The sequence below is a fragment of the Necator americanus genome, chromosome II, assembly GCF_031761385.1.
Source record: "Necator americanus strain Aroian chromosome II, whole genome shotgun sequence".
NCBI classification, from domain to species: Eukaryota; Metazoa; Nematoda; class Chromadorea; order Rhabditida; family Ancylostomatidae; genus Necator; species Necator americanus.
Genome location: NC_087372.1, coordinates 8,620,916 through 8,646,369, shown reverse-complemented (window position 1 = coordinate 8,646,369; position 25,454 = coordinate 8,620,916). Strand labels below are relative to the sequence as shown.

The window sequence follows — 25,454 nt, the reverse complement described above, 5'->3', positions numbered from 1 at the left end:
TCTCTTATTTTTCAACAAAGAGTTTTTTTCTTTTTTTTTCTGATTTTTTTCTGATTTTCCCTGCATATGTCGATTCGATTGCTTTTGTGATACTCTTTGCAATGAATGAATGACAATGTAATGTTACAAGCGATTTTTGCTATTTAGCCCCTTCAACCCTGTCTGAAAGCCCAAAACTATTCTTCTTTTTCGTCCTTGACAGTAATGTGCTGTGCATTAGGTTGCTGCTGTGTGGGCGATGCATCAGTAGAGAATTACGAGAATCTTCTGCATGTGAGTTGTTTGAATGAAAAAATTTGATTAGTTACGTTTCTAAGGTTGTCATAGCTTCAAAGTTGACCTTTACATCATTTCCGACAACCATGTTTACAGAAAGGCCGCCGGTCGTGCACTGACTGCTCATTTCTCATATTATTTTTGATCTTCTGTGGAGGTCTGGTATGTTCGCGCGTTTTTTGGTTGACTTCTCTTTGGTTTTGTTCTGTTTTTTATTTGATTTTTGGTTGTATGTGTTTTAACCGTGTCAATAAATCACCTCTTTAATGAACAGCGAGTTTCTTTCATCGATTCGCTCATCCAATCATTCGTTTATTCCATTCGTTCAGTTATTTGCTCGTTCATTCACTTATTCGTTTTCTAAACTTTCGTCTAACAATTGTCGTTGTATCAGCAGTATTATCAGATTAATTCTTGGGTTACTTAAATTTATGTAATTCATACTTTTCAAGGGATCTATTGCCTGGTACGCATTGGATAATGGTGATCCTTATCGAATCATATTCGGCTCTGACAGTTTTGGAAACACATGTGGTCGGAACAATGGTCCCATATATATTCGTTCGAACAAATCTGGTCCAAAAGAACAATTCGAATTTTCTGGCCAGAATATGACGGAAAGAAGGTATTCGTCCAAGAGATATACATAGTTTCTTTTTCTTATTTTCAGTCGCTCTTTTCGTTTTGGAGCCGTTTAACCTCACCGATCTGCAATTGAAGTTTGACATCAGAAATTTCATTGATTCTAGCCCCTTTCTATTTTTCATTATCTTGTCGATTGTTACAGATTTTTGTTTCCTCTAAACGCGTCAAGGGCGCTAGATACAACATGGGCATGCGTTCGAAGTTGTCCGGATGACACTGTTACTACCTATGCAGGTAATCCGAACTTTTTATGCTTGATTCTTACGAAATGTAGTTTCAATTTACGTGCAAACGTATATCTCACAGTCCTGAAAGTCGTTAGATTTTTCCGAAATTTGAGATGGAAGACACGCAAACCTTCTCCTTATTCTCCAATAAATCAGAAGTAATGGTCTGAAAATGCACAAATTTTGTTCCGAATTTCCTACAGATTCCGGATAGGTCATGATAGTTGTTGATTCTTCAGACTTGCTTTGCTTTCCGGTTGTAAGCGTCTAGAAAATCGGAATTAACACCGAACTTTGCCAACGGTTGCTTGCTAAAGAAAAAAAAGCCTGTCTAAAAATTCAATAGTGTTGTTTCTTCCCAGTAAAGCTCGTTGTGAGCGATTACTTTTATTTTCCTGAAAGGATACCAGCGGGCATGCTTCGCCTCCAGCCGACTCCATTCTAGGTATGAATTATGCTCTTAGGTATAATCTGTGTATTCATTACATGCTGAAGATGCATTTCTTCTTTATAAAGACAATCATCGTAGCATAGTAGATATTGTTGGGTCAAAACGACCTGTAGCTCTTGGACTGCTGCAATGAATGATGCTAGTGAAGGTACTCCCTCGATACTAACTGCTACTCTCCACTGAGATCGCAGCTGTCCACGCAACTGCACCGAGCTCCAAGAATACCGTATTGCGCCAAAAGGAGTGTTTTTGAAATTTAAAATCCACTTTCGTCTTAGTTCCTCGTGCTGAACATTGAAGAAATACGAAATTCCGTTCGTTAAAACTTCTTCATCGACTGGTTTAGGAATTAAAAAATTAGCAGTTGAACAAAACAACAGCTTATGTGTTGACTACGACTCAGCAATTGACGCAGCGAATCACACACCACCATTCGGAGTTTGCCCACGTTTGCCGGTTTTAAAAAGGTGAGATTTTTCAAAGTTATTTGATCATGTTAAATTCAATGAATGATGTGAGTGAAATGAATGAGAAATTGATGTTCTCCTGAATTTTTCATTTATGCACTTTTCAGTACTGAAGTGATGAATCGCTGCATACCGGAGGATTTAATCCTGTTTGGCAAAGAATTACTGAAAAAAGTAAGGCGGCACCAGTTAACAATCTGTTTTTTTAAATGTGTTCTTTATTCATCCACAGCAATTTTCTCCGTGCTCAGGTGATTGAATTAGACTGGGTTCGAGGATATTTGCATGACTTAATTGATGCATCGCCATATCTGCTCCAGATGTGTTTATTAGCACTAGGTGAGTGTAGCTACAGTGGCTTTTCAGTATAATGAACAACGCTGGAATAAGAGGAGTAAAGTGTTGTATACACATGTCCAGAGAATTGAAGTTCAAGTTGTGCGCGAGCACCGCATCTTCGTGTAATTTTTTTCTTTCAGTTTTTGCGTTGTTCTCTCTATTTCTACTGCGATTTTTTGCTGCTGTTATTGTGTATTTTGTATATTTAATGGTTGCTTTGTTGGCTATAGGTGAGTATAATAATTTTGTGTTGTTTGCGCCATTCAAAATCTGGAATACTTGAGGACAATTTCAGGATTTTCTGGGAGTGTATGGTATGCTTTCTGGAGGACGTACAAGAACTCAATGGAGTCAAGAAAGGGAAATACTACTGATGCAACAATTGCTACGACGACAGTACCTATGCGCCCGGGACGACGTCATTTAACTACGGATGTTCTGTTTAAGGACATTAATTTTAACGAAATGTTTGATTTTGAAAATACCACGACCGTAACATTGTTGGCGATGGGCCTTGGAGCTACAATAATCTCGGTCAGTTAATGGTTTATAGAAAGTTTGCGATTATTGTTGTCCCAGTGGTTTTCCACATTGATTTACTATCGAGACTATTCGTTACGAACAAAATAGCAAAATTGAATCACGCATTTTATGTAATGACTAGTTGAAAGATTTCAGCCATCTGTGGCCGCACTATTTTTTTTTTCATTTTTCGTCAGCTAATTGTCACACAGCTACCTTGATTGTACTTTCCTCAGATATTTGTTGTCGCAGTAGTATGGTGCGTGTTACCTCGTGGCAAGAAGATGATCCGCCTTTTCAAAGGAGCGTCAAGAGTTAGTGTTATTGTCGGCAGTTTGTTTAAGTTCATATTAACCTTTAAGTTCTGGAAAATTATCTAGGCTTTGTCTGCAATGCCATCTTTATTACTGCAACCGCTGATTAATGCTGCACTAATATTAATGGTCGCTGTCTATACGTTGAGTGTGACGTTGGTTCTGTTCACTGCAGGTATTTGGGAGTTCTTTCAAAAGAAAAAAAAAAACCGACTAATTTCATTTTTCACTTTTGTGTTTCTCGTCAGCATATTTTTTTAATTGGGAAATCCTGACGCTGGTCGAAAGTTTTTTTTCTGCAAGATTCACTCTAATACAAAACAGCTAACAACTTTTTTTTGTCACTTTTGCTGTCTGCCTTCTTCTATAATATCGGTTCTGCTACGAACCTCTTTCATTCAGGTGAAATGATTCAATAACTCATTTGTCCTCATGGTTTTAGGCGATTTGGTCAGCAGAAAAATTGAGAATGGAAATGCTACAGAAGAATTCATCTACGTAATAGAGACGAATATGACGCGAACGACCAGGTAGGTTAATATTTCCAATGTGCGACCAATGAGCATTCTGAATCCGTTATATACAGAAAGTAGTAAACCTAGAACTGTGCATAAAATCACCACCTTCTTTGAAATCATTGTTCTGTTATTCTGATGAAAGTTTGTGCTTGTGGGGTCCTTAGGCGAAGTGTTTGTTTGTGCGATTACGTGAAACTATAGCGGTATTCGTATAAATTATACTTCCATATGGCTTCCAATAAATGCTAACGTGATTTGGAGTACTTTGCATCTCCCCTTTTTTCCTGTGGCCCTCAAAAAGTGATATTATTTCAGGTTGATGATGATATACCAGTTTGTCGGGTTTGTTTGGGTATCTGAGTTTTTGATGGCTTGCCAACGATTATTCATAGCAGGAGCTGTTAGCATGTACTATTTCGACGTGTGAGTCACTTTAGATGACTTAGTATTCTGTAAATTAACGTGATAGCAAAGTAGACTTTCTTCTCCTGAACTGATGTATTTAAAACGAAAAAGAATGACATAGTAATGATGGTAAGTCGTTTGATACCAGTTTTTCTGAAAATGTATTATTTTGATAGAATGTTCTAAATTACTTCTGTTGTTGACTTTCTAGGCTTTCTTTGTCACGCCGTTTTGCATCTCCAACTCCCAGATCGCCTCTGAGGTGTTCATTGTGGAATCTTATAAGATATCACTTGGGATCAGCTGCATTGGGAGCGTTCATCATCACGTTAGTAAGGATACCGCGCTATATCGTTATCTGGACATTGGCCAGGTACGCTGCGATCTCCTTAGCAGACCTTTTCGGGATTCACTGTATTTCATTTTGATTTTTTTTTGTATTATAGAATGCGCTCGGTGGAGAATCTAGTGGTCAAGAAAATTTTAGCCGTCTTTGTGATTTTACTGGAGTGCATCGAAAAATGTTTGCGATATATCAATTACAACGTGTATACCGTGATCTCATATTCGGGATTCAGCTTTTGCCCAGCGGCAAAAATGGTTTGTAGTCGGTTAAGGAGATACTGGTGCCTGTGACTTCCTTGCTTTCACCTTCATTTGAAGGCTATAAATCATCTATTGGATAATGCTGTTGACGTAGCAACCGTAAACACTGTAGGCGACTTAGTGTTGTTTCTTACAAAGTGTTTAGTGGCTGGCACAACAACGATTTGTGCATTTTTCCGTTTGGAGGAGGTTAGCTATCATATGAAAAATCAAACATAATTGACAGAGTTTGTTCTTTTTCTAATTTAGCTATGGCCAACACTGTCACATCCATGGTTCCCTTTGGTGATTATGTTCATCTGCTCATATCAAATTGCCAACTGCTTCCTGTCTGTGTACGAAATGGCCATTGACACAATATTGTTGTGTTGCGCTGAAGAGTTAGTGTTGCTAAGAGATAATCCTGAAGCCGTTCAACAGTTCAGGGTGAGTTTTCGAACTGTCAGAAATAGAAATTCTATAGATAGCAATTGGTTGAGTTTTTTTTTTTTTGATTTGGGAACAGTTAAAAGTTGATGGGAGAAAAGGGTTTTGAAATGAATGGATTTGCTCTCTTTGGGTCCCTTTAGAACGATTGTCCTCTTGACCACCAGCTTAGTTTCGGTATTTTTCCTTTCTGCTATCATTCAAACTGTGGGAATTTGGGTCAAGTCTTCTACATGATGAGTAACTTCCCTTCGTTTGAATATAGGGTCACAATAAGAAGAAGGAAAGCACCAGGGCTTCACTCAAATCCACATCATAGAAAATATATTACTATATTAAATTAAATAAACTTTCTGGGTACGCAGTGCTTTTTAATTAAATATTAAAAAGCTGCGTACCCAGAAGGGTTCAGAAAATATGGTGAAACAGAAGGGCGATGTTCGAAGTAGCGATGGTTCTGCAGGTGATGGCAACATCGGAAAATCGACAACTAAGAAAAAAAAACTAGAGAACAGTTTTTGTTCTATGTTCAAAGCTTGATTCTACTAAAAATTTTTTGTTCCTTAATTCCAGAAAAATAAATTATGATTGTACAGATGTTAATTGGCGAAAAGCATGTCAGGAGATTAACAAAAAATACGGTTGTTTTGGCAAAAGATACGCCGTGGGAAGGACCATCATCTAAACGAATAAGGCGATGGCAGATTGGGATAGACTATTGAGATTGATTATATGGTTGAAATAACCATTCTTTTCGAGAATGTTTGAGAAACTCCTAAAGCCTGAACAGAATCGCTGGAGGATTATACTTTCTTTCTTCCAATTAGAATTAGATGTAACGTGGCCACCATTATTAAGCATATATATTTCACAAATTATTGACTGATAATGCGGCTGTTAAAAGCGCTATTTTATACGTTCTAAGGATAGTTTTTCTGGAATTCATGGGGCTAACTCGTTAGGTATTATATTAATTGACTACTTGAATTACATCCATGTAAATGATTCTTCTGGCTCTTATAGTCAGATCAAAACAACCTGAAAACTGATGCGATTGCGTAAGCGGCGCGGTGAAGCCATCGGACTATTGAGCGGTTACGGTCGAAGTGGGAGTGTCACTAGCTCTGCGCAGCTGCGCCAGGTTTCAGATCGTTCTGACAGTCTGAGTTTTTATGTGGTTTTCCCTCAACTTCGCTTTTTTCTTTTCGAACAAGCACATCTTTCCATTTTTAACTGTTTCTAGTCTGACCTGGCAAATCCAATTCCGAATATGTTGCGGACGTGCAAATTGCTCACATAACAAAGAAATTAATTGTGGATGACTGTCCAGATATTTTGATATTCTCAAATGAACTAGTTGAAAACATCTAAAGAAAACGTGATATGTTCTACTTTTTTGCTTTTTTTAGTGAGGAAAGCTGTTAGCGAGCCAAGACAAAAAAAAAAACTATTCACACTTTAGTCGATATGTTTTACTCAATGTCTCACCGTGAGATACGTGATTATACTCTGATGTACTACTTACTGCTGGCTTCAAATCATTTGAAAATCTACTTTTAAAAGTACTATTCTCGATTTCCTTCTTTAATTTCTGTTTTTTTGCATGCGGAATTTTACGGAGTGATCTGAAATATGTCGAATTTGCATGTTTGAATGAATATTACTAAGCTTCACTTGGATTATTTGATCTTGATAACCCTTCCACGAATTCCTTCCTTTGCAATTGGTTGGAACAAAATTACCGGTTTCTTCGGGTTTACTGAAATTATCATTTTGAAAGGACTACATGGATGGTACATCGGAGATGATGGCTCAGCGGAATGTACGATTCCTCGGCGCCACAGCGATTGAGGAGACGTATCCGTTGAATAGCATGGATGGGGAGAAGAATTGAAACTTTTGAATCTGTACAAGTCCATATCTTTCTCGTTTTACTTTCACGTTTGTGTTAGGTTTTTTTTGGGTAGCTTATGAAATTCTTGTAGTTGTAGTAAATGCATGCATTTTTCTTTTAATCAAAAAGCTCTAGGTGTATTTGCCTTGCTTCTTTTTGCGCTAGGAAAGAATTCAATATTCACGGTTCTATAAAAAAAAGCTAAGGGTGTATAAGAAAATTCTTATAGTCATCGTTTTCAAATGTGCCTCTCCTGACATATCTCAAGGATTTTTATCTTCCAGCAAGGAAAGTTCATTGTTTGTTTTGCCATATATAGAAATTAGATGTTTATTCTGTGTTGCTATGGTGTTTTTGTGTTACATTCTGATGGTTTGAATTAAGTTAGATTTGGTGCTGTGTTTGTATTCAGGTCGATTAATGTGGAGTAATAATGTTGCACAGTTGTGTGTAATTTTTCTCACGAATTTGTTGTATAGCTTTGATAAAGATTTCTTTCTCTTTTTTTTGTACGCGTATTTTTGACGTCAAGACCGTCCATTTACTGAGACGCTTAACACATCGACGATGAGTCTCATTAATACTTTTCTCTTTAATTTTTGTTTAATCTTTTGTGTTATTCCTTACCTACTTGGGATGCTGTTTCGTTACTATCACGCCAATTCCTTGTGGCAATGCATAATAGTACCAAAAGATTACGGCACGTATGCTAATGTTAGAGTTTTTCCCTTAGGGTTTCTTTAAACTCGATACGAAAAGATCGTTGCATTCGTTGACCGCTAATCATAGATTTATTTCTGGGAAACCTATGATGATATGGCGATGATAGTGTGATTTTTTCGGGAACAGGCAAATTTTAAAGCGATTGCAAGCCCGAGTGCTGGTTCAACTACCGGTTACTCACTTTGGGTTATCTTGCAAGGATTTTCGTACATTGTTTGTTAACTGTGGATATCATTGTAATACTCCAAAAAGTTTCACAAAAGTCTACAAAGCTTAAGATGGAATTTTTATATCAAACCGATCAGGCGATTGTCATAAAATCAATGAAGAAGTAGAATAATCATTTGTGCGCAACCCAAGTGGTTACATGTCAATTGCTATGCCGAAATCTTTTCTAGGCTGGAAACCTCAGCACCGTCGCGAAACCTAACAAAATTTGAAGTGAAATAATTACAAATGTACAGATGAACAACATCAGCTGGTCCCAAGTCGGTAATTAGCCGTAAATATTGTTCGCATCAACATATGGATAGTAGTAGTTGTAGGAGTGATAACAACGGTCGTACTGATAGGATGCTGTTCCACTGCACACACAGTAATACTGCTGTCGGGTGCCAACCATTCCAACGTACTGTTGTACTGAAAAGCATAGGACTTAGCGAAATTACCGAAGCGGATGGATTCATTGGATGAAGATGTCGATTACCAGCACAGTGCCATTCGGCTCGTTGATAATTTGGATAATACGAAGACCGATAGTACGGATAGTATGATGATTGGTAAGCGTATGGACTGTAGGATGACTGGTAGTAAGACTGGGAGTACGGTTGACGAAATCCAAACAGACCTGAATGCAAATTCAATGTTGGTGACAAATGGTCGCACCCAAAATGAAGTGCAATTTATGATTGTGGGATTTATCCTGGGTAAGGATAGTAACTATTAGTGGTCAACTGATGGTGAGACCTAAGCATCAAAAACGGCAAACAAGCGAAACGTTGCCTGAGTATGAACGCAGTGATAAATGTGCCCTTTTAAGACTTAGAACTCAAGAGTCGAGAAGAGCAAATCGAAGAGAGTAACCACGTTTTTAATGGAATGTTAAATAGGAACAAGGTAGGAACATAGATGAATGTTGCTACCTCCGAGCAATCCTAGAAGACCACCGCCTCCTCCACCGTATGAACCACTGCCACTTGAACCGGAATCTGAACAGGTGTAAATTTTGAAGAAAAAAGAAAGATAATTGAGTTCGAGTCCGTTACCAGAGAAGATGGATGAACTGCCGAAGCTGTGAGAATATCTATGGAAGTCGAAACTGAAACACTAGTAACATACGTTATAATCTTTTCCACTCATAGTGATGTTATCCTCACCCTCCACCACCATGACCGCCATGACCACCGTGGCCTCCGTGACCACCGTGTCCTCCATGACCTCCGTGGCCTCCACCTTTAAATGTCAAATTCAAGGTCATGATGCATATGGTTATTTTTAACGATGTGCAAAGGTGTTGTGGGCTATCACTGCTATCCTCTAACAATTAAACAAAAAAGTTCAGAATTATTCTTACAAACAGCAACGATTATTGTACAGGGTGAAGAAAGCTGTGGAAAAATACCAGTAGTAAGAACGAAACAAGACTGACTATACTATGTAATTGTTTTCTATAAAGTTGAACGACGTACATCTCCTTCCTTAAAATAAGGAGTCAGAGTTCTACTAACCTCCACCGTGTCCGCCACCTCCCCCATGACCGCCGCCACCACCTCCTCCTCCACCTCCTCCGCCTCCACCTTTTGCTTCAGCGAAGATCACTGAAAAACATGAATAACCAGTGTTTCAGGCAACGAACATTCAATGTATACAAAAGCTTCCGGTCTACGGGAATTCATGAACGGAGTTTTTTTTTTAAAGAAAGACTGCAAATTAACACTTACCTTGGTTAGAGACCAGAAAACATAGGGTCAACACGTGTGCATGGGAGCGGCGCAGCATTCTGAGTGATATCGTTAGAGATGTGTTCGCCAAATACTGGGTTACTTTACACATTTATACTAGCTGAACCTAATCACGGAACCCGCACATTAATGACGTTTCGCGGGCGGAATGATATCAACAGTGACATCATAGGATTACCAGATGCTTTTGTTTGGGGGTAAGTATACGTTTCGACTGAAACAAGCCCACATGGATATCCTGACCTAAAATATCGCTCTGCCGTATGTGTCTTTTCTCTATATTTTCCCTTTTTTTAAATGTCTACAACACTTCTCACTAGCGAACGTGATGCCGTCGAATCCCACTGGCTCTTACGAAACACTCCAGCGAATTTACGTTTCGGTTTCACCTTGTCATCAAGGACCATAAAATGGTTTATTTGAAATTTTACGGCCCAGGCAAATTACCCCTACTCACATTTAAGTTCGATTAAGTTTTTGGTGACATCTAGGATTGGACTCCGTTGTTGTGAGGTACTCCTTCCACGCATCCACCTGACCAAGATGAACTATCTTTTTAGTTCAGCGGCTGTTACTAGCAATCAACACTGTTGACGGAGGAGTGGGAACGTATATTCCGTTCGAGATATGACCGGATGTATGAACAACGTCAAATGTGTTCCGCTGAGTTTGAGCGATGCGTCTGCCATAAACCACGCTCCTCGTTTAATTCACAAACTCTCTCTCTTCCTTCTACTCCAAAAAGTGCATTGCGTTCACTACGCACACATGTGGCACGAACTACATGAATATTGTAGTAATATCGTAATATGCAGTGCTTCGTAAAATACAGTGACGATGACAGTAGTACTGCTTACGCAGCGAAGAGAAAGATCTGATGGTGCTGATTGTCGACTGCATCCATTCTCTGCTGTTCATGCTCGAATTTCGCGGGAATACCGGAACGCCCGAGAATTCTCGTTGCATCGTTTCAGAAACTAGGATTTTGCACTTGACTTCAAAACCGGTGGATTTCTGATTGATAATTTCTCTTGTTCATTTTGTGAAGTAAAGAAAAGGGACTGCTCGGACCTAAAGAGCCGCTGTTTTTTTATGTAGTACATACGTTTGAGATTTTGAGCTCGGAATTTTTATGTGATCCTTCTTCATCTGGGAAGTATTTTCACCTAGAAAACAGTATTCGGTAATTCAAGTAGGGGTTTGACGTCATTGTTGATATCATTTCCTTCATTCATTATCATTTATGATTGATCTACGAATTCTGCATTAAGTTCAATTAAAGGCATCACCACACGAATCTGAGGGTGGAGCAGATTTCAGATGGAGTATTCGTATACAGGATGGGAGACTACGTAGAGGGGGTCATTCCGTCCATTTCTTCCTATTTGCCGTAAGAAACGGCCCGGAAGATACGGCTTTATTCGTTTTGGCGCACCATTTTGTACAGGAGGTTCGATTGGAGCGCGCCAGTCTTGTGCGGCGCTGCATCTTCCGGGCCGTTTTTTACGGCAATTAGCAAGAAATGGACGGAATCACCTCCCTCTCCGTAGTCTCCCATCCCGTATTCGAATACTCCACTTGAAATCTGCACCACCTCAGATTCGCGGGGTGATGCCTTTAATATAAATGTGTAAAATGGGTCAGTTTTGGGCGAACACATATCGTTAACAGCGTGAATTGGAAAGCGTCGCAAACTTGCACGTATGCAAAGCCGATGTCTTTTGGCTTCTCGCCAAGTTGCATGGGAATCTGTTTCTTTTGGAGAAAGATCCATGATAATAGTAATAGTAATATTGAATGTGTATAAAACAGACAAATGATAAGGTTTTTGGTGTATGAAACCACTTGGAATGTCTCAATGCGTTTTACTGTAATTGCGTTGAGGTTTTGGAGCGCGTGTTGACCATACAATGACCTGCGGGATCCAGACGATAATCAACTCAGTGTTTCTATTCTCCTAGAGAAGTCCTGTACCAATTTATCGATCCCTAAGGGATTAAGGACTTGGTTGGGTTTAAAGGCATCACCCCAATAAACTGAGGTGGTACGGATTTCAGGTGGAGTATTCGTATACGGGATAGTAGATTATGGAGAGGGGGTGATTCCGTCCATTTTTTCCTAACTGCCTTTAAAAACAGCCCGGAAGATGCGGCGCGTTTACAAGGCTGGCGCGCTCCAATCGAACTCCTTGTGGAAAATAGCGCGCCGGAACGCCCGAAGCCTTGTCTTCCGGGCCGTTTTTTACGGCAATTAGGAAGTAATGGACGGGATCACCATTTTCTCCATAATCTACTATCCCGTACACGAATACTCCACCTGAAATCCGCGCCATCTTCGATTCGATTTCAGAATTCGTGGGGGTAATGCCTTTAAGGCGGTTTTGAACCGTCGACCAGCCGACCACAGCGGACCTTTTACCGACTGCGCTATACCCACCCTAGGATGAATATAACAATGATAATAACAGTGGATAATATTGGAGAATTTTTCTTTCAAATTATGTAGTGCCAAATTTAATTGCTCTTTTCAGTAGTGATCGCAAAAGACGACGGTGGCAGGCACGGTGGTGTTTAGTTCAAACTCTGATTTTGTAGCATTTGTTTCCAGGGAATAAGTTGTCATCAATATAAGTACGTAAAAACCAGCGACTACCCATTCCTAGTACGTTGTATTTAATATTGCGTTTTTTTTTTGACCATTTCTTGACCATGGCGACAGTCTTGTTTTTCTCATTTCTCATCATTGAGTTCTTGTGGAGTTGATATTGTAATCGAATGAGAACAGTTGAACCTATAATTTCAAAGGCATCACACCAAGAAATCGAGGGTGTTTGGATCTCTCCAAGAATAGATAGGGTTAGTTGTGTACATAGTTTACGAAGATGAGCGTCATCATGCTCAATCTACCCGGACTAAAAGATCGGAGCGAACTCAATGATAAGTACTGACTACTTACTCTACACAGATTGCATCCAGATCTACTTTAATTTCGTCAAACATACTCTCAATCGTACCAAGAATCGTCATATTATTCATATTCGTATACTCTCATCATTTTATCCCTAATTTGAGCCTTCAAATTATCCGAAGTATCAACGAGCCACATAGTATTGTGTTGGTAAGGAATAGTTCTTGTATAAAAACATACTTCTTACAGTAGCTCTACGCAATCCCACACTTTCGAGCACAACATTATACGGGAATGATCGGCACCAGCCAGCGATAGATGTTACATGTGTAATAATTGTATTGCATACACAACAATTATGATATTTTGCTGTAGAACTTTTGTCAGTACGATATCTCTTATCACTTTTATAATTACTATCCATATTTTGGCTCAAAGGGGGCGGGTAGCGGTGTGGCGGTTGGAGGTTCCGATGCCTGCAAGATCGATCGGAGGTTCGAGTCCGCCCTAGTGCTCACCAAGCTTTTCATCCCTCCAGGATCAATAAATTGGTACCAGACCTGTCTGGAAGGATAAAAACGCTGACGTGACAGATCGGCTAGCCCTTGCAAGTCATCGTGTGGGCCAGTTACACGTTCGTGAACCTCAAACGATTCTGAATTGAAGTGAACGTGGGGGCACATCCCAAGCGGATTGATTAACACCAGACACTTCTAACTTATCCTTTATTCTTTATTTTGGCTCAAATTGCGTTAATGGGTAAACATGTCCAATTTGGGAATACTGCTGCTTGAAATAAGATAGTACGCAACGAAATAGCAATTTCCTTCGAAAAATGATAGGAGCTCACAATTCAGATGCATAGTATTATTTACTAAATTAAATTTTGTTTGGATAAGTGAAATTTTGGCAAATTTTGTTTACCTTACTTTGAGAGAAACTCTCAGTAACTGACTTAAGAGGAAAAGATCTTGAAAATGTCCCTTTTCACGAATGGTGTTCGTACACACTTCTATACCGAAATTCGATCGAACCAGTCTTGGACATAACATTTAAGAGTTGTCAAGTTCTTTGGAATTTGAGTTGTTAAAGAAGTCGGTCCACTTACTAGTAGTCATGGGCGTTGTAGTTTCGAAATGTCATAGATGGGGCTGAGTGACATTCCTTTTTCGCACTTCATATCATCCACCCCGAAGATAGATAAGGGGCGTGGTATAAAGTACCGCTCACTGTTGTGGTTATTTTCGTGGCATAACGACTTGTAGACAACGCTCTGCCCACTCATTACTTCGCTCATATTATTCTCTGCCTACTGTAAAATAAACACATAACACTAAACCACCGCTTCGGTCTGTTCAGTTAGGGTGATAAAACCCCTAGGTCTCTAGTCACCCACTTATATACTTCAGCAGAAAAGAAAGATAACACTGATACAAGCAAATCTTCATTGAATCTCTCTAATTCGTATCTTCATCTTCTTTACAAGGTTTCAAATGTTGACGAAGTCCCTCACCAGTGGTAGACCTTAGCTTGTAATCTAAAGCCATAAGAAAACGATTTGTAAGGGTAGCTAAAGAGTTCTGCTGATCGTCTCGCATACGAAAATCCTTCATCAAAGGAAACGTAGTAGCAAGAGTGCTAGCCATACGTTTGACAGCTGGACGAATTCCGGCGGCGAGATCAGTGAAGTTGTCGACAGAATCCACGCGAGAAAGTATGATCTAGAAAAGGAATATTATTCCATTAGTTTTCCAGGCCTTAGAAACAATTGCTGCAGAGCGTCGCACAAAGGACAGCGTGATGGGAACGTCTAGTCTCACCTGTGCAGCCTACTTTCTATCATTGAAGAGTAAAATGTGGCTTAGTTAGGTCAAAACGACATAAACCACGGACAGTTGCGCAAGCGGCTCCACTCGAAGCGGTGCGATGGGGACAGCGGTTGGAATCGAGGTGGGACCAACTGTCCACTCTTCATGTCGTTTTGACCCAACTGTAAGAAGTAACGCTGGTTTAGTTAGGTGGTTTGAGAGGAGAACAAGGTGTTTTGGCCGAACTTAAACTTCGATACCGCTGATCGTCTCCGTACAATGCTCCTCCTTCTTTCCCTTCTTTGCGCAAAAACGCACACAAAGAAGCATGGATGCGATAGTCGGATTCGGTGCTCCATCCCTCTTCACTTTTATACGGTTGGTCGATGGGACCTCCTTCATTTTTGGACGGGTTTCGAAGGGATCCATAATTTAAACTGAACCCAATAACTATAGCCGGACCAAAACGACATGAATCACGAGCGTAGTTGCGATGCACTTGCGGACGCGCTCGAAACGGCACGGTGGAGGCAGTAGTTGGAACCGAGGTGGGTCCGTCGCAAACTGCAGCGATGGGTGGTGCCAGCGAGGGTTTCACCATGCTCCATCGAAGCGCCCCGAGAGAACCCTCATACGCAATTGCGTACGTTCCTCATGTCGTTTCGTCCCTACTACAGCACCCTTCACCTGAGTAGGATCCGGCTCCACCGTATCGCACCTATGCATAGAAAAGCTTGAGAAGATTCTTGGAAATAAGAAAAAATAAAAGAAAAAATAATCTTTGATCTGTCTCCTAAGTCTCCTAACTTAGTTTTAAATGGTGAGAAGTGATAATTGCACTCCATTTCATTTGTTCACCTTATAGGAGGACCTCACGCTTTCCCTAAATCTGAATTGTTAAATTAGTAGAGGAAAGTGATTTTGTTCTACTAATTTAGCAATAATACGGAAAATGTATCAATGAGAAATGAACTTTGTTTTGCGTTCGAATTAATAAAGAGAGAGGCAGATTGAGCGCATACAAGCACCGCTCATTCCCAAAGTGAAAAATCGCCAAAGAAAAAACGTACATTCATAGCATCCACATCATATGATGGTAGTCGCGACAAATTTAATGAGTGATCCTCGATCTTATTCTTTCCTGACATCGAGCACATACGTTCAAGTTGGCAAATTTGACCTAATGACAAGGACTCTAAAACACTGAAAAGAAAACTAACTGTGAAAGCTAACCATTTGAAGAAAATTGTGGAATTATCCAGATACTCACTTCTTGAGCAAGTCTCCAGCTGTGAGGCACACTCGAGATGGGATGATCGAAGAGCAGTGAAGTAACATGAACTGAAAATTTAGTGATCTGGTAATCTTCTTGAAACTCTCGGAATATTTCAGAACAAAATTTTCAGACCACTTCAAAATCATATTGCATTCGCTTGTGTTTGCAAGCTTTCAATTGCTGTTTTGAAAAACAAGATGTAATCGAGCAAAAACGACCCGAAGCTCAGGTACAGCTGTAAGCGGAAGCCCTCGAAGTGGCGCGATAAAGCCAACAGTTGGGATCAAACTGAAATCTGCCGTGGCTCCTATGTTCTTCGCAGTCCAAGTGGAGGTAGCAAGAGTCCCACCTCGAACGGAGCTGCTCACACAACTGCATCGAGTTTCAGATCATTTTGAACAGGGTGTGCGCGACTTCTATTTTCGAACAAATCTGAGTATCAATTGCAACGATAGGGCTGATTTATTTTCTTTTTTTCAAACGTGTGCCAGTGCCAAAAAAAGCGCTAGTTTTTTTTTTCTCGGAATTTTCTGGACGTAAATGTGAGCTTCACCAGGATCGAGAATTGTGTAGGACTGTACTTGCGCTATTCTTTTTTCTTTTGTTGTAGATTGCAACAAATTTGACAGTAAAAATAGATTTAACTGAAAAAAGGAACTCACGTTACTAATTGTGTGGTGTGATAGAGCAAAACGTGCAATTTCGGTGCATACTTTGCACAAACCACATAAGCGTTGAACAGCGTCGGTGTCATTAACGAAAAGGAGAGGAATCAAAAGTAAGATTAGCATTTTTCTAAGAGACAGCATAGCTGGAATGAATTAGGGATTGTGAGATGTTTATCTACCGATGTCGTCATGTGTTGTCACACATATGTTTCAGTTTGCAAATATTTTTGATTCCCAAACAACTGTCAGCATTCCGGCGGTTAAGTTATGTGACATCTGCTCAGTTCTCATTCATTCACACGCGGATGGTTTCTGGATTTGGCTTGCATCTTTTTAAAGGATAACGTTAAGCAGAACACCGAAATAAGCCCTTCATCATTTTACTTGAAGCTTACTCTTATTTTGTTTTAATTTGACTCAAATTTCAAGCTAGAATTACGCAGAAATCCTCCAATGTTAGTAGTCTCACGGACACGAGTAGTAAAATTACTGGTACAAGGATCTAGAAATTTTGGTAACATTAGCTAAATACTCTGCTCATCGGGTTATGTGACGTAAATCCTTGGCTCTTAAGGAAGATGAATGTAACTAAATGACACATTTTTGAAGCACCGGAATAGAGATTAAAAGAAGATGGAGATTAGAGATTCAAAAGAGCGTCGCGATTTTGACGTCGTGCAGAAACCACAGCAAAACCATAGAGTTCACGCCGCTACTCACCCACCCTCAATCGACATAAAAATGACGTGAAAGACGCCGTTTTTTCCTACGATTTTAGTAGTAACCCGCCGCCCTTGTGCACGTGCCCCATCCACGTAAAACGTCCACAAAGGGATCTGTTCTGACATACGCACGTAGGAACAAACACCGTTCCGGTGCCGTTATCTTTTCACGACGACTAGGGAATGATAAGCGGAACCACGCTGGTTTCTACAATCTACAACCCGAACGGTAGGCTTTCGGTGTGGTTTCCGCACCACGTCAAAATCGTAATGTTCTGCTTTTCAGTCATATAATTCATAAAAATGAAGTGAAAACGTTGCAATATTGCAAAGATCCATAAGTGTTACAAAACCATCGGCAAGATGTGATAGTTGTCCGGAAAGATGTATACGTTCCGATATGGTTGATACGCTGTAAATCTGGAAACCTCTTTTCAAAATGAGCTCAGATCACATTTTTGGAATCATTGCGGCCCGGAAATGACCGCTAACATAAGAGGTGTCAGAAGCAAATGTGCATTCATCCCCGCTCGCCGCTTGGGAATCGATCCCAAGCGCACACGTACGATAGCTGCGCCATCATGCACTGCGCTATGCCTACATCGTGGCGTTGCGCAAGGTGAACCGTGTTGAATGGTGTTCGAAATCCTCGTTGGCTCTGTGCACATTAACTTTTTAACATTTATTTGTATTCCAATTGGTGCATAATTTAAACCGTAACAATGTCGAAAACAAAGACAATTTTGTAAAGCTCAAAAATAAAAGAAACGAAAGAAAGAGGAATGATACTATAATTATAGTGCAGCTTTTCAAAATACAAGGACTAAACAAAACATGACAGTTTTGCTTTAAAAAAAAGAAGAAAGTTTAAAGAAATAAATCAGTCAATAATTGCGGAACAAATACATAAATACATACACAAAACAGCGATAGGAGGCAAAAGGGCAGTCTTTATAATAGTACATTTACTTTTACTATGACAACGTGATTCTGCTCTTCTCTAGTAGGTTATCAAACGCGTTCACACCTTCTAATTTCAAGAAAATATAGGAAACTTAGTTTTAACTGATTTCCTTGAGCTGTAGCCAAGATTGGTATCGATCTTTATTAAACAGCGGCTAACGTTTCGGCGGTATCGCCTTCGTCAGAGCCTGGAAAACTCAAAGCCATTAGTGACCTATCCCCTCAAGCGCCTCATCACCCTACAGAAAGCACCCAAACGGTAAGCAAACTCAGGTAAGTACTAGCCTATGTGTTGCTGTTTGAGTTTGCTTACCGTTTGGGTGCTTTCTGTAGGGTGATGAGGCGCTTGAGGGGATAGGTCACTAATGGCTTTGAGTTTTCCAGGCTCTGACGAAGGCGATATCGCCAAAACGTTAGCCGCTGTTTAATAAAGATCGATACCAATCTTGGCTACAGCTCAAGGAAATCAGTTAAAACTACGTTTGAACATGCCGAGATTCAAAGACAGTCGAACATGGGCAATATAGGAAACTCTTCCATATTTGAATTTTCCCATGTTTGATCCAATTTTCTATTCATACTGATTTCTTATTCCTCTACAAGATGAAGTTTTCACTTTTGTTTACATACAAACAGTGTTTTGAGTCTGTAAATGTCGATTTATATTCTTGTTGAGGTTCTTCGGTTAACTCGAGTATTTGCAAATTTGATTCTCCCTTTTTTCTTCGATCGTTCAGATATTTAAGAACTGAAATTCTCCAAATCTTCAAATTATTCAAGGGTTTGAAGGATTTTCGGTTGTTCTAAAACCCTAGTGAAGTGAATATCAAATTCACGGTCCAATATGGATGTTTGAAACTTTGTGAAATGGGTCTCCTGTCATTTTGGACTCGTAGACAGGGGCGAACGTATTCGATAACCAGCACCAAAAAATAAAAACTCGTATGTGTTCTACACTACAACACCACTACGAACTTCTATCCCAAAATTCGTCACCCACGGAACAATCCCTCTCAAACCGTTGGAATCCTTGGGAGCTCATTTGATCCATCTCTCTCTTCCTTTGATCCAGCTCATTTGCTTTTGAATAGGATTTTCAGAATTTAATGTTGCCCACTCCTAAGTATTCCGACGGTCTGCGAGGGAATAACCTGTAGGCGACGGATTTTGGAGAGAAGTTAGTGTTGTATCTTCGAAAAAAATGACCTTAGGTGCAAAATCTATACAAAATGACTTGAAACGACTCAGCATAGTACAGTGTTTAATATTTACTGTGAAAATGATGATAGGTACTAGCGATAGTCTCCGCGACAACAGTCTAACTAGTAGTTGTATCATACTATAGTCCAACAGAATCAGCTCCATTGAAGAATGCATAGTTTCTTAGGTGACGATGAGATTCTGCATTCTCTCTGTGTATAAGTGCACGTTCATCTTCGCTCACGCATGCTTTGTCTCCCTAAAAATCACTCTCTATTAAGTAATGAATAGAAAGAGAAGGAATGATTAGTGAAAAAAGAGATCCCAGTCTTATGGGCGATTGGAACAATAGCAGGTTACAGGAAGAAATATTAAAAAAGAATAAAAATAAAAAAATGAATAAAAATAAATGAAAATAATAAATGAATAATGAATAAATGAGATATATTAGAAGAAAACAAGTCCAAGAGTGCTGAGATCCTTTATTGTTAGATCTAGTTCTCAAAAAATAAGCCCAATTCCTAGGTTGTCATTAAAGGCAGCATACCACGAATCTGAAGTGGTGCGGATTTCAAGTGGAGTATCTGTATACGATTATGGATTATGGAGACAGGTCGTAGATTATGGAGACAGGGATAGTTCCGCTCATTCCTCCCTGCATCACTCCAGAATGCTGTTTTGCACGACGCCATCTATTGCAATGCTCCACCCCTTGCGCCGTCTCCACCCTCCGATTCGTCGGAAATCAATTCGGAGTGCCCCGATAGGCAGTAAGGGACGCTACGCGTGCAAGGGAAGGCATCGTACAGAACAGCATTCAGGGGTCGGCTGCTTGCAGTGATTCAGGGAGAGATGAGCGGAACCACCCCGGTCTCCAAAATCTCCATAACCCCGTATAAGGATACTCCACCTGAAATCCGTTCCACACAAATTCCTGGTATGCTGTCTTTAGGGGTGACGTTAGAACCTTTAGTGCCGATTTTACCGCGCGGGTTCACTGAAGAAAATGATAGCCTGATCAATAGCCCAAGCTGGGAGATACATGGAATGCAGCGCAATTTCACCGCTCAAATTGTCCGTACACGGAGCTCGGGTATTCTTGGATGTACTGTACTTGGTGCGGAGCATGACGGCAGCGCGACTTGACGCGACGATAATAATTTGCCTCTTATTACTCAAATAAACTCTTCTGTAGTACTGTAGTAGAACGCGCGCAGCGGTTTTCCGGTGAACATACATAAATACGCAGTGGTGCCTATACAAACCGAAACGAGTTTCTTAGTAATTAATTGCAAGGATAACTCATCCAATTCCCTTTTCCACCATCTTCTGCGTGAAAATTCATCGCTGTTCGGTTTCCTCAACGGAAACGCTGGAACATCATTAGGACAGTAATGTTTTGCTTCTCTACTTCCGCCGAGGAAAAAGAAAAGGACGATTGGTCTTGGATGTGTTGAAGCTTTTATTCCACATTCTACCACTCGTAATTCCGCTCGATTGGGTAAATTTTCATTCCAGCGTTTTCAACTATGACATAAATTAATAACTGTCAGCATTTTACCTGGAATGCATTCCTGGGCACGGAATCCTCCTCACAGCCGTCTTCTTCTTCATCCATAGATAAGACGGTATCCATGACTTGATCGACCCTAAAGAGTACGCAAAATAGTTGTGGAAGTTTTGAGATTGGCGGATTCGCTATAAAAGAAAAGTAACAAAAATTCTAGGAGAATGAAAAAAGCATTCCAAACATAGAATCATCTAGCTCATATAATCGGGTCAAAACGGCATGAAAACTCGGTGCTGTTGCGTAAGCGGATGCGCCCGAAACTGTGCGGCGGAGCGTAGCAGTTGTTATCGGAGAGGGGACCCTCTCATCGTTTCAGTTTGCGATGGTCCCAACTCAATCTCAACCGCTAGCTTCGCCGCACCGCATCGACAGCAGCCGCTTACGCAACTGCACCGTACTTCTTGTCGTATTGATCCGAGCATCCACATGAACATGGACACAGTCAATACCAATGTCAAATAAAAAGAATTCGGAGCTACACAGAAAAAATCCTTGGAAGTGAGGTTGGCGAAAAAGCATGTATGCGAAACTATAAGTGAAATCACCGATGTGGTTCAACGCAGATGTAATCGTAAGCGTCGATAGCTCGCCAGACGCGACCGTTCTTGCATTCGTTTTGTCCAAATGTCTTCCTTAAATCAAAACATTTAAGGAATATGTCACGTTCTGAATTGGATTTAGTTAGAGACCGTTGCGGTGCGGTTCTTGGGATCGAAATTTGTTGTAAACCCTCATTTAATGTGTTATTTTAGTCGTTTGTCTTGGAGTGGAGGATTCCCCGTACAAAAGTACCAATATTGGACGTGAATAATTCTTTTCCGTGTCCTTGAGTCAAACGAAAACGAATATTATAAGATCTTCCTTAACAACTTTGGCCCATTGATTGCATGGGGAGAATAAACGCAGCGCCAAGCGCTTGCGTAGCCCCCTCGCACCACCGTCTTCCGTTCGCTGCCCTCCCCTGGGGCATAAAATTGAATGATGCAGGCACCTCATTTCAAAGAAAAAATCCCGTAGATATTGTCGATCAATATCTCGTTGAGTTACTGTTCGATTCCGTTCAATGCACACAGTGTTCATACCATGCGCAATCAACAATGGAGATTCATGTACTGGCATTTTTACTTCAGCATCGCGACACATTTCCTGGAAAACTGGTGGGTTTTTTTTTTTCTCGATTACAAAGGAATGAATAAACGAGAGAGAGAGAGAGAGAGAGAGAGAGAGAGAGAGAGAGAGAGAGAGAGAGAGAGAGAGAGAGAGAGAGAGAGAGAGAGAGAGAGAGAGAGAGAGAGAGAGAGAGAGAGAGAGAGAGAGAGAGAGAGAGAGAGAGAGAGAGAGAGAGAGAGAGAGAGAGAGAGAGAGAGAGAGAGAGAGAGAGAGAGAGAGAATTAGAAGGAATTATGAACACACCGGTCTAAATGTGGTTGAAATTTTGAGATCAGCACTGTGAGATTTACCGTGCACCCGTTCGACCTAAAACATGAAAATAATATGGAAATAACATGTAGTAATAAATAATAATATGAATGAAATGATAAAAAAAATACGGCAATGATAATGACTAAGTCGTAATATCCTGTATTATTATGCACTTTTTAATCTTTTTATATACGTTACACAAAAAAAAATTGAGAATTCTAGGATTAAAAAGTGGTTTTAAATAAAGCTAGTGCATGCATTAGAAGACAACGCTTGTGCACGAAAAAAATTCAGGGATGAGCTTGGAAAGAAATATGAACTAACCTTAACCCTTATGTACTGAAAACCTCCGTCAATATTTATGTTGAGAAACTGTAGCCATTCGGTACCAGCTGTCAGCTCATTGTACTCGCCTTTCTCATGTGTTATTAGCGTGGAGTAGTATGAGAGACCGATACGTTGGACTCTGTGAATCACCACGGCTCCCTAAATTGCATTTTCCGAGTTTTTCCGATTTTCTCAACTCCATATTGAGGTAGAGGAAGAACGTACGTACCTGCCTAATTCCCGCATCATTACCAACTGGTGTACGATACTCGATCGTATAGACATTCCCAGGATCATCACGATCATATGGTATCATCACCAATAACCATCCAATGGTGAGACGATGAGGTACTGATAGTGAGGAAAGACGTAAGGTGTAGTTGGTACGGCCATCCCTGGGAAGAAAAATCAGCTAGGAATTCTTCAGCTTCTTCGGTGCGACTTCAACTCACCGCCCAAAATAGACGATGCGATTCTGTGGTAGCCAACCAAGGTAGTCCAGATGAGGTCCGTTCAAACCTGGACCTCCTAGACCGTACGTGGACAACCGCATATGTGCGTTTGCCGTTGACATGAGGTCATATTTGTCATCGTATTCCCCATACGAGGAATAGGGAAATACCTAGAGATGAAAATATTTGGGATGAGGAAGAACAGATAGTCTAAAGTACAGAAACTCACACGTATTTTCCGATCGCTATATGAATGGCCAATATTCATGCTGTGGATCATCTCATGCGTTAGAACTGACGAAAAGATGAGTTTTGGTGTAAGAAGAACACCTGAAAAGTCTTGTCACCTTGGTGTTTTCCTCTTAAATGCATCATCCCACTAATCTGGGGTGGTACGGGTTTCAGATGGGTTATGGTCGTAGATTGATTGATAACGGGGTCGTAAATTGTGGGGAAGAAGGTGATTCCATTCATTTCTTCCTAATTGCCGTAAAAAAACGGCCCGGGAGATGAGGCGCGTGCGTGAGGCTGGTGCGCTCCAGTCGAACTCGTAGAAAATAGCGCTCCGGAACGCTCGAAGCCTACGACACCGTATAGGCATAACCCACCTGAAACCCGTACCACCCGAGGTTCGTTGGGTGATGCTTTTAACTTAAAAACTTTTGAGAACTCCTTAACCCAATACCTACCTGTGTCCCTTCCGTACACAGCGGTGTTTTCCATGTTCACTACCGTAACTTTTTGCCTATTCAAAATAAATCCACTTTGTTCAGCGAACGAGATGCAGAGCTGCTTTGCTTTATCAAACATCTGTAATGATTCGAAAAGGAAGAACGTTTGAAGGAAAAAACGTCTGCGTCAGTTTGTGGAAACTCACAGCAAAAGGGCGTTCTCTTTCGGTTTGCAACCTCGGGTCCATAACTGCCATTCGTAACACTTCCCTTCGTGTCCACGGAAGTTTTAGCCATTTAGTAACATTGGAGCCTTTAATCGTGTAGACAGCATTCGACACCGATGAGAAGTAGCTTTCAATTGTATCTGAAACCAGTGAAGTAATGAATTTCTACTTTCGTACTTTCTAGTATTGAGTTTTTACTCAGAAGCAGCACACCTCGAGATTGAGGGAAGATTGAGATCTAAAAAGAAGTAGCATTGCAGGCGCAGCTTATGAATATGACCACGATCACACTAAGTTCTCTCTAATTATCCAGAGAAACGCCATAGGAAAAGATTTTGCTGCACCGGAACCTCCTACGATGCACCTGTTAACGTGCCATGTCTGCGGGCGCACGGGAGAGACAGCGTCTACAACTCACTGTTTGTCTGCTTGTCGAAAACATTCCAAATACCTGCTTTCGCATATGGCACTTTGCTAAGACCCTTGCAAGAGGGCGGAGTGTGACTAGTGATTTTCCTATCACATTTTTCTGGTTACTTTCGGGAAGTTGACCGTAGTCGCATCCATATTGATGAATTATGTACATACCTAACGCTTTCTATCCGTGTAAAAATCCCAAGACTCCTAAGCTTGCGGTATGCTCCTTACCAGAAACTTCTAGATTCCTTAATCGTAGTCATACCTGGATTATTCCCTCCTGAGATCCATTCGGCAAACCATTCCGCCGATCGTGGCTCGAATTCGCTATCCTTGAATTTGCAGAGGATCAGCGACCACGGTTCATTGCCGCGACGCGGTATCGCTACCACCACCGTGAGGAGCTGCAGCAGCCCAATGAGCACGACCAAACTGACTTTCATGACATTCTCGCGTGCAATTTGATCTGCAGTGATCGGCAAGTAGCAGAAAATCTCAATCCAATACGATGAGCACGATAGAAAAAAAATAGCAGGAAAAGTTGAAGGTATCAACTGGAAAACAAGGGGACGAAAACAGACGAATAATCCAGTCCATATCTTAAAAGTTTGGGATCGTACAAGGATCTGGTTCACTGAGTGAAAAATACTAAACAACTTTTAGTGAACAACCTGTCTCCCAAGAAAGTGCCTTCAACGAAACTTGCCATTTTCTTATATAACACATAAATGTGAACCAGCAAAGAAAAGAGAGAGAGCCTTTTTTTTCTAGAACTAAGAAGACAATGAAATATAATACAAGTAAATGTGAAGAAACAAAAAAAAAAGATGGTTTTTTTTTTCTGGAATTGCTAACCATATAAATTATCATGTCCAAATATTATAGTTCACAAAGTGTCCGAAAATTTCCCAGCATTCAGCTTTGAACAAATAAATCGACTAGCGCCATTGATCTGTTGTACTCGCTTTTCGATCAATATTTAGTTTGTTATAATAGCATTCAGACTATGTGCAGAAAGATGTAAATCAGAATTTTTACAAAGCGACAAAT

General features: G+C 40.5%; 3 protein-coding genes across 6 annotated transcripts; 1 reads left to right on the top strand and 2 right to left on the bottom strand.

The window, feature by feature from the left end:
- Positions 1-204: 204 nt before the first annotated feature.
- RB195_017190 (uncharacterized protein) lies at positions 205-7,090 on the top strand (the record flags this gene model as incomplete). Its single annotated transcript, XM_064184080.1, has 18 exons — positions 205-273; positions 373-438; positions 729-901; positions 1,064-1,155; positions 1,946-2,066; positions 2,174-2,240; positions 2,318-2,405; positions 2,546-2,635; positions 2,701-2,939; positions 3,164-3,241; positions 3,308-3,416; positions 3,684-3,771; positions 4,075-4,182; positions 4,376-4,537; positions 4,611-4,764; positions 4,828-4,959; positions 5,020-5,196; positions 6,977-7,090. 18 exons carry the CDS (start codon positions 205-207, stop codon positions 7,088-7,090), a joined length of 2,127 nt encoding a protein of 708 aa, XP_064039961.1.
- A 1,219-nt stretch (positions 7,091-8,309) lies between these two features.
- On the bottom strand, positions 8,310-15,827 carry RB195_017189 (uncharacterized protein; the record flags this gene model as incomplete). Of its 3 annotated transcripts, XM_064184078.1 has the most annotated exons (10): positions 8,310-8,452; positions 8,520-8,660; positions 8,956-9,021; positions 9,079-9,131; positions 9,190-9,265; positions 9,541-9,630; positions 12,427-12,564; positions 14,195-14,402; positions 15,560-15,692; positions 15,760-15,827. In XM_064184078.1, 10 exons carry the CDS (start codon positions 15,825-15,827, stop codon positions 8,310-8,312), a joined length of 1,116 nt encoding a protein of 371 aa, XP_064039959.1. The 3 variants fall into 3 exon arrangements, with proteins under 3 accessions (XP_064039959.1, XP_013296205.2, XP_064039960.1); XM_013440751.2 differs by lacking the exons at positions 14,195-14,402; positions 15,560-15,692; positions 15,760-15,827 and adding an exon at positions 12,922-13,105; XM_064184079.1 differs by lacking the exons at positions 8,310-8,452; positions 8,520-8,660; positions 8,956-9,021; ... (2 more) ...; positions 9,541-9,630; positions 12,427-12,564 and having other exon boundaries at positions 14,139-14,402.
- Positions 15,828-19,457: 3,630 nt separating this feature from the next.
- Positions 19,458-24,847, bottom strand: RB195_017188 (uncharacterized protein; the record flags this gene model as incomplete). 2 transcript variants are annotated; one of them, XM_064184077.1, is made up of 14 exons in its annotated part: positions 19,458-19,577; positions 20,880-20,967; positions 21,434-21,520; positions 21,880-22,034; positions 22,302-22,364; positions 22,635-22,796; positions 22,867-23,032; positions 23,090-23,259; positions 23,319-23,419; positions 23,779-23,899; positions 23,967-24,127; positions 24,186-24,225; positions 24,439-24,575; positions 24,670-24,847. In XM_064184077.1, 14 exons carry the CDS (start codon positions 24,845-24,847, stop codon positions 19,458-19,460), a joined length of 1,749 nt encoding a protein of 582 aa, XP_064039958.1. The 2 variants fall into 2 exon arrangements, with proteins under 2 accessions (XP_064039958.1, XP_013296203.1); XM_013440749.2 differs by lacking the exons at positions 24,186-24,225; positions 24,439-24,575.
- Between the last annotated feature and the right edge of the window lie 607 nt (positions 24,848-25,454).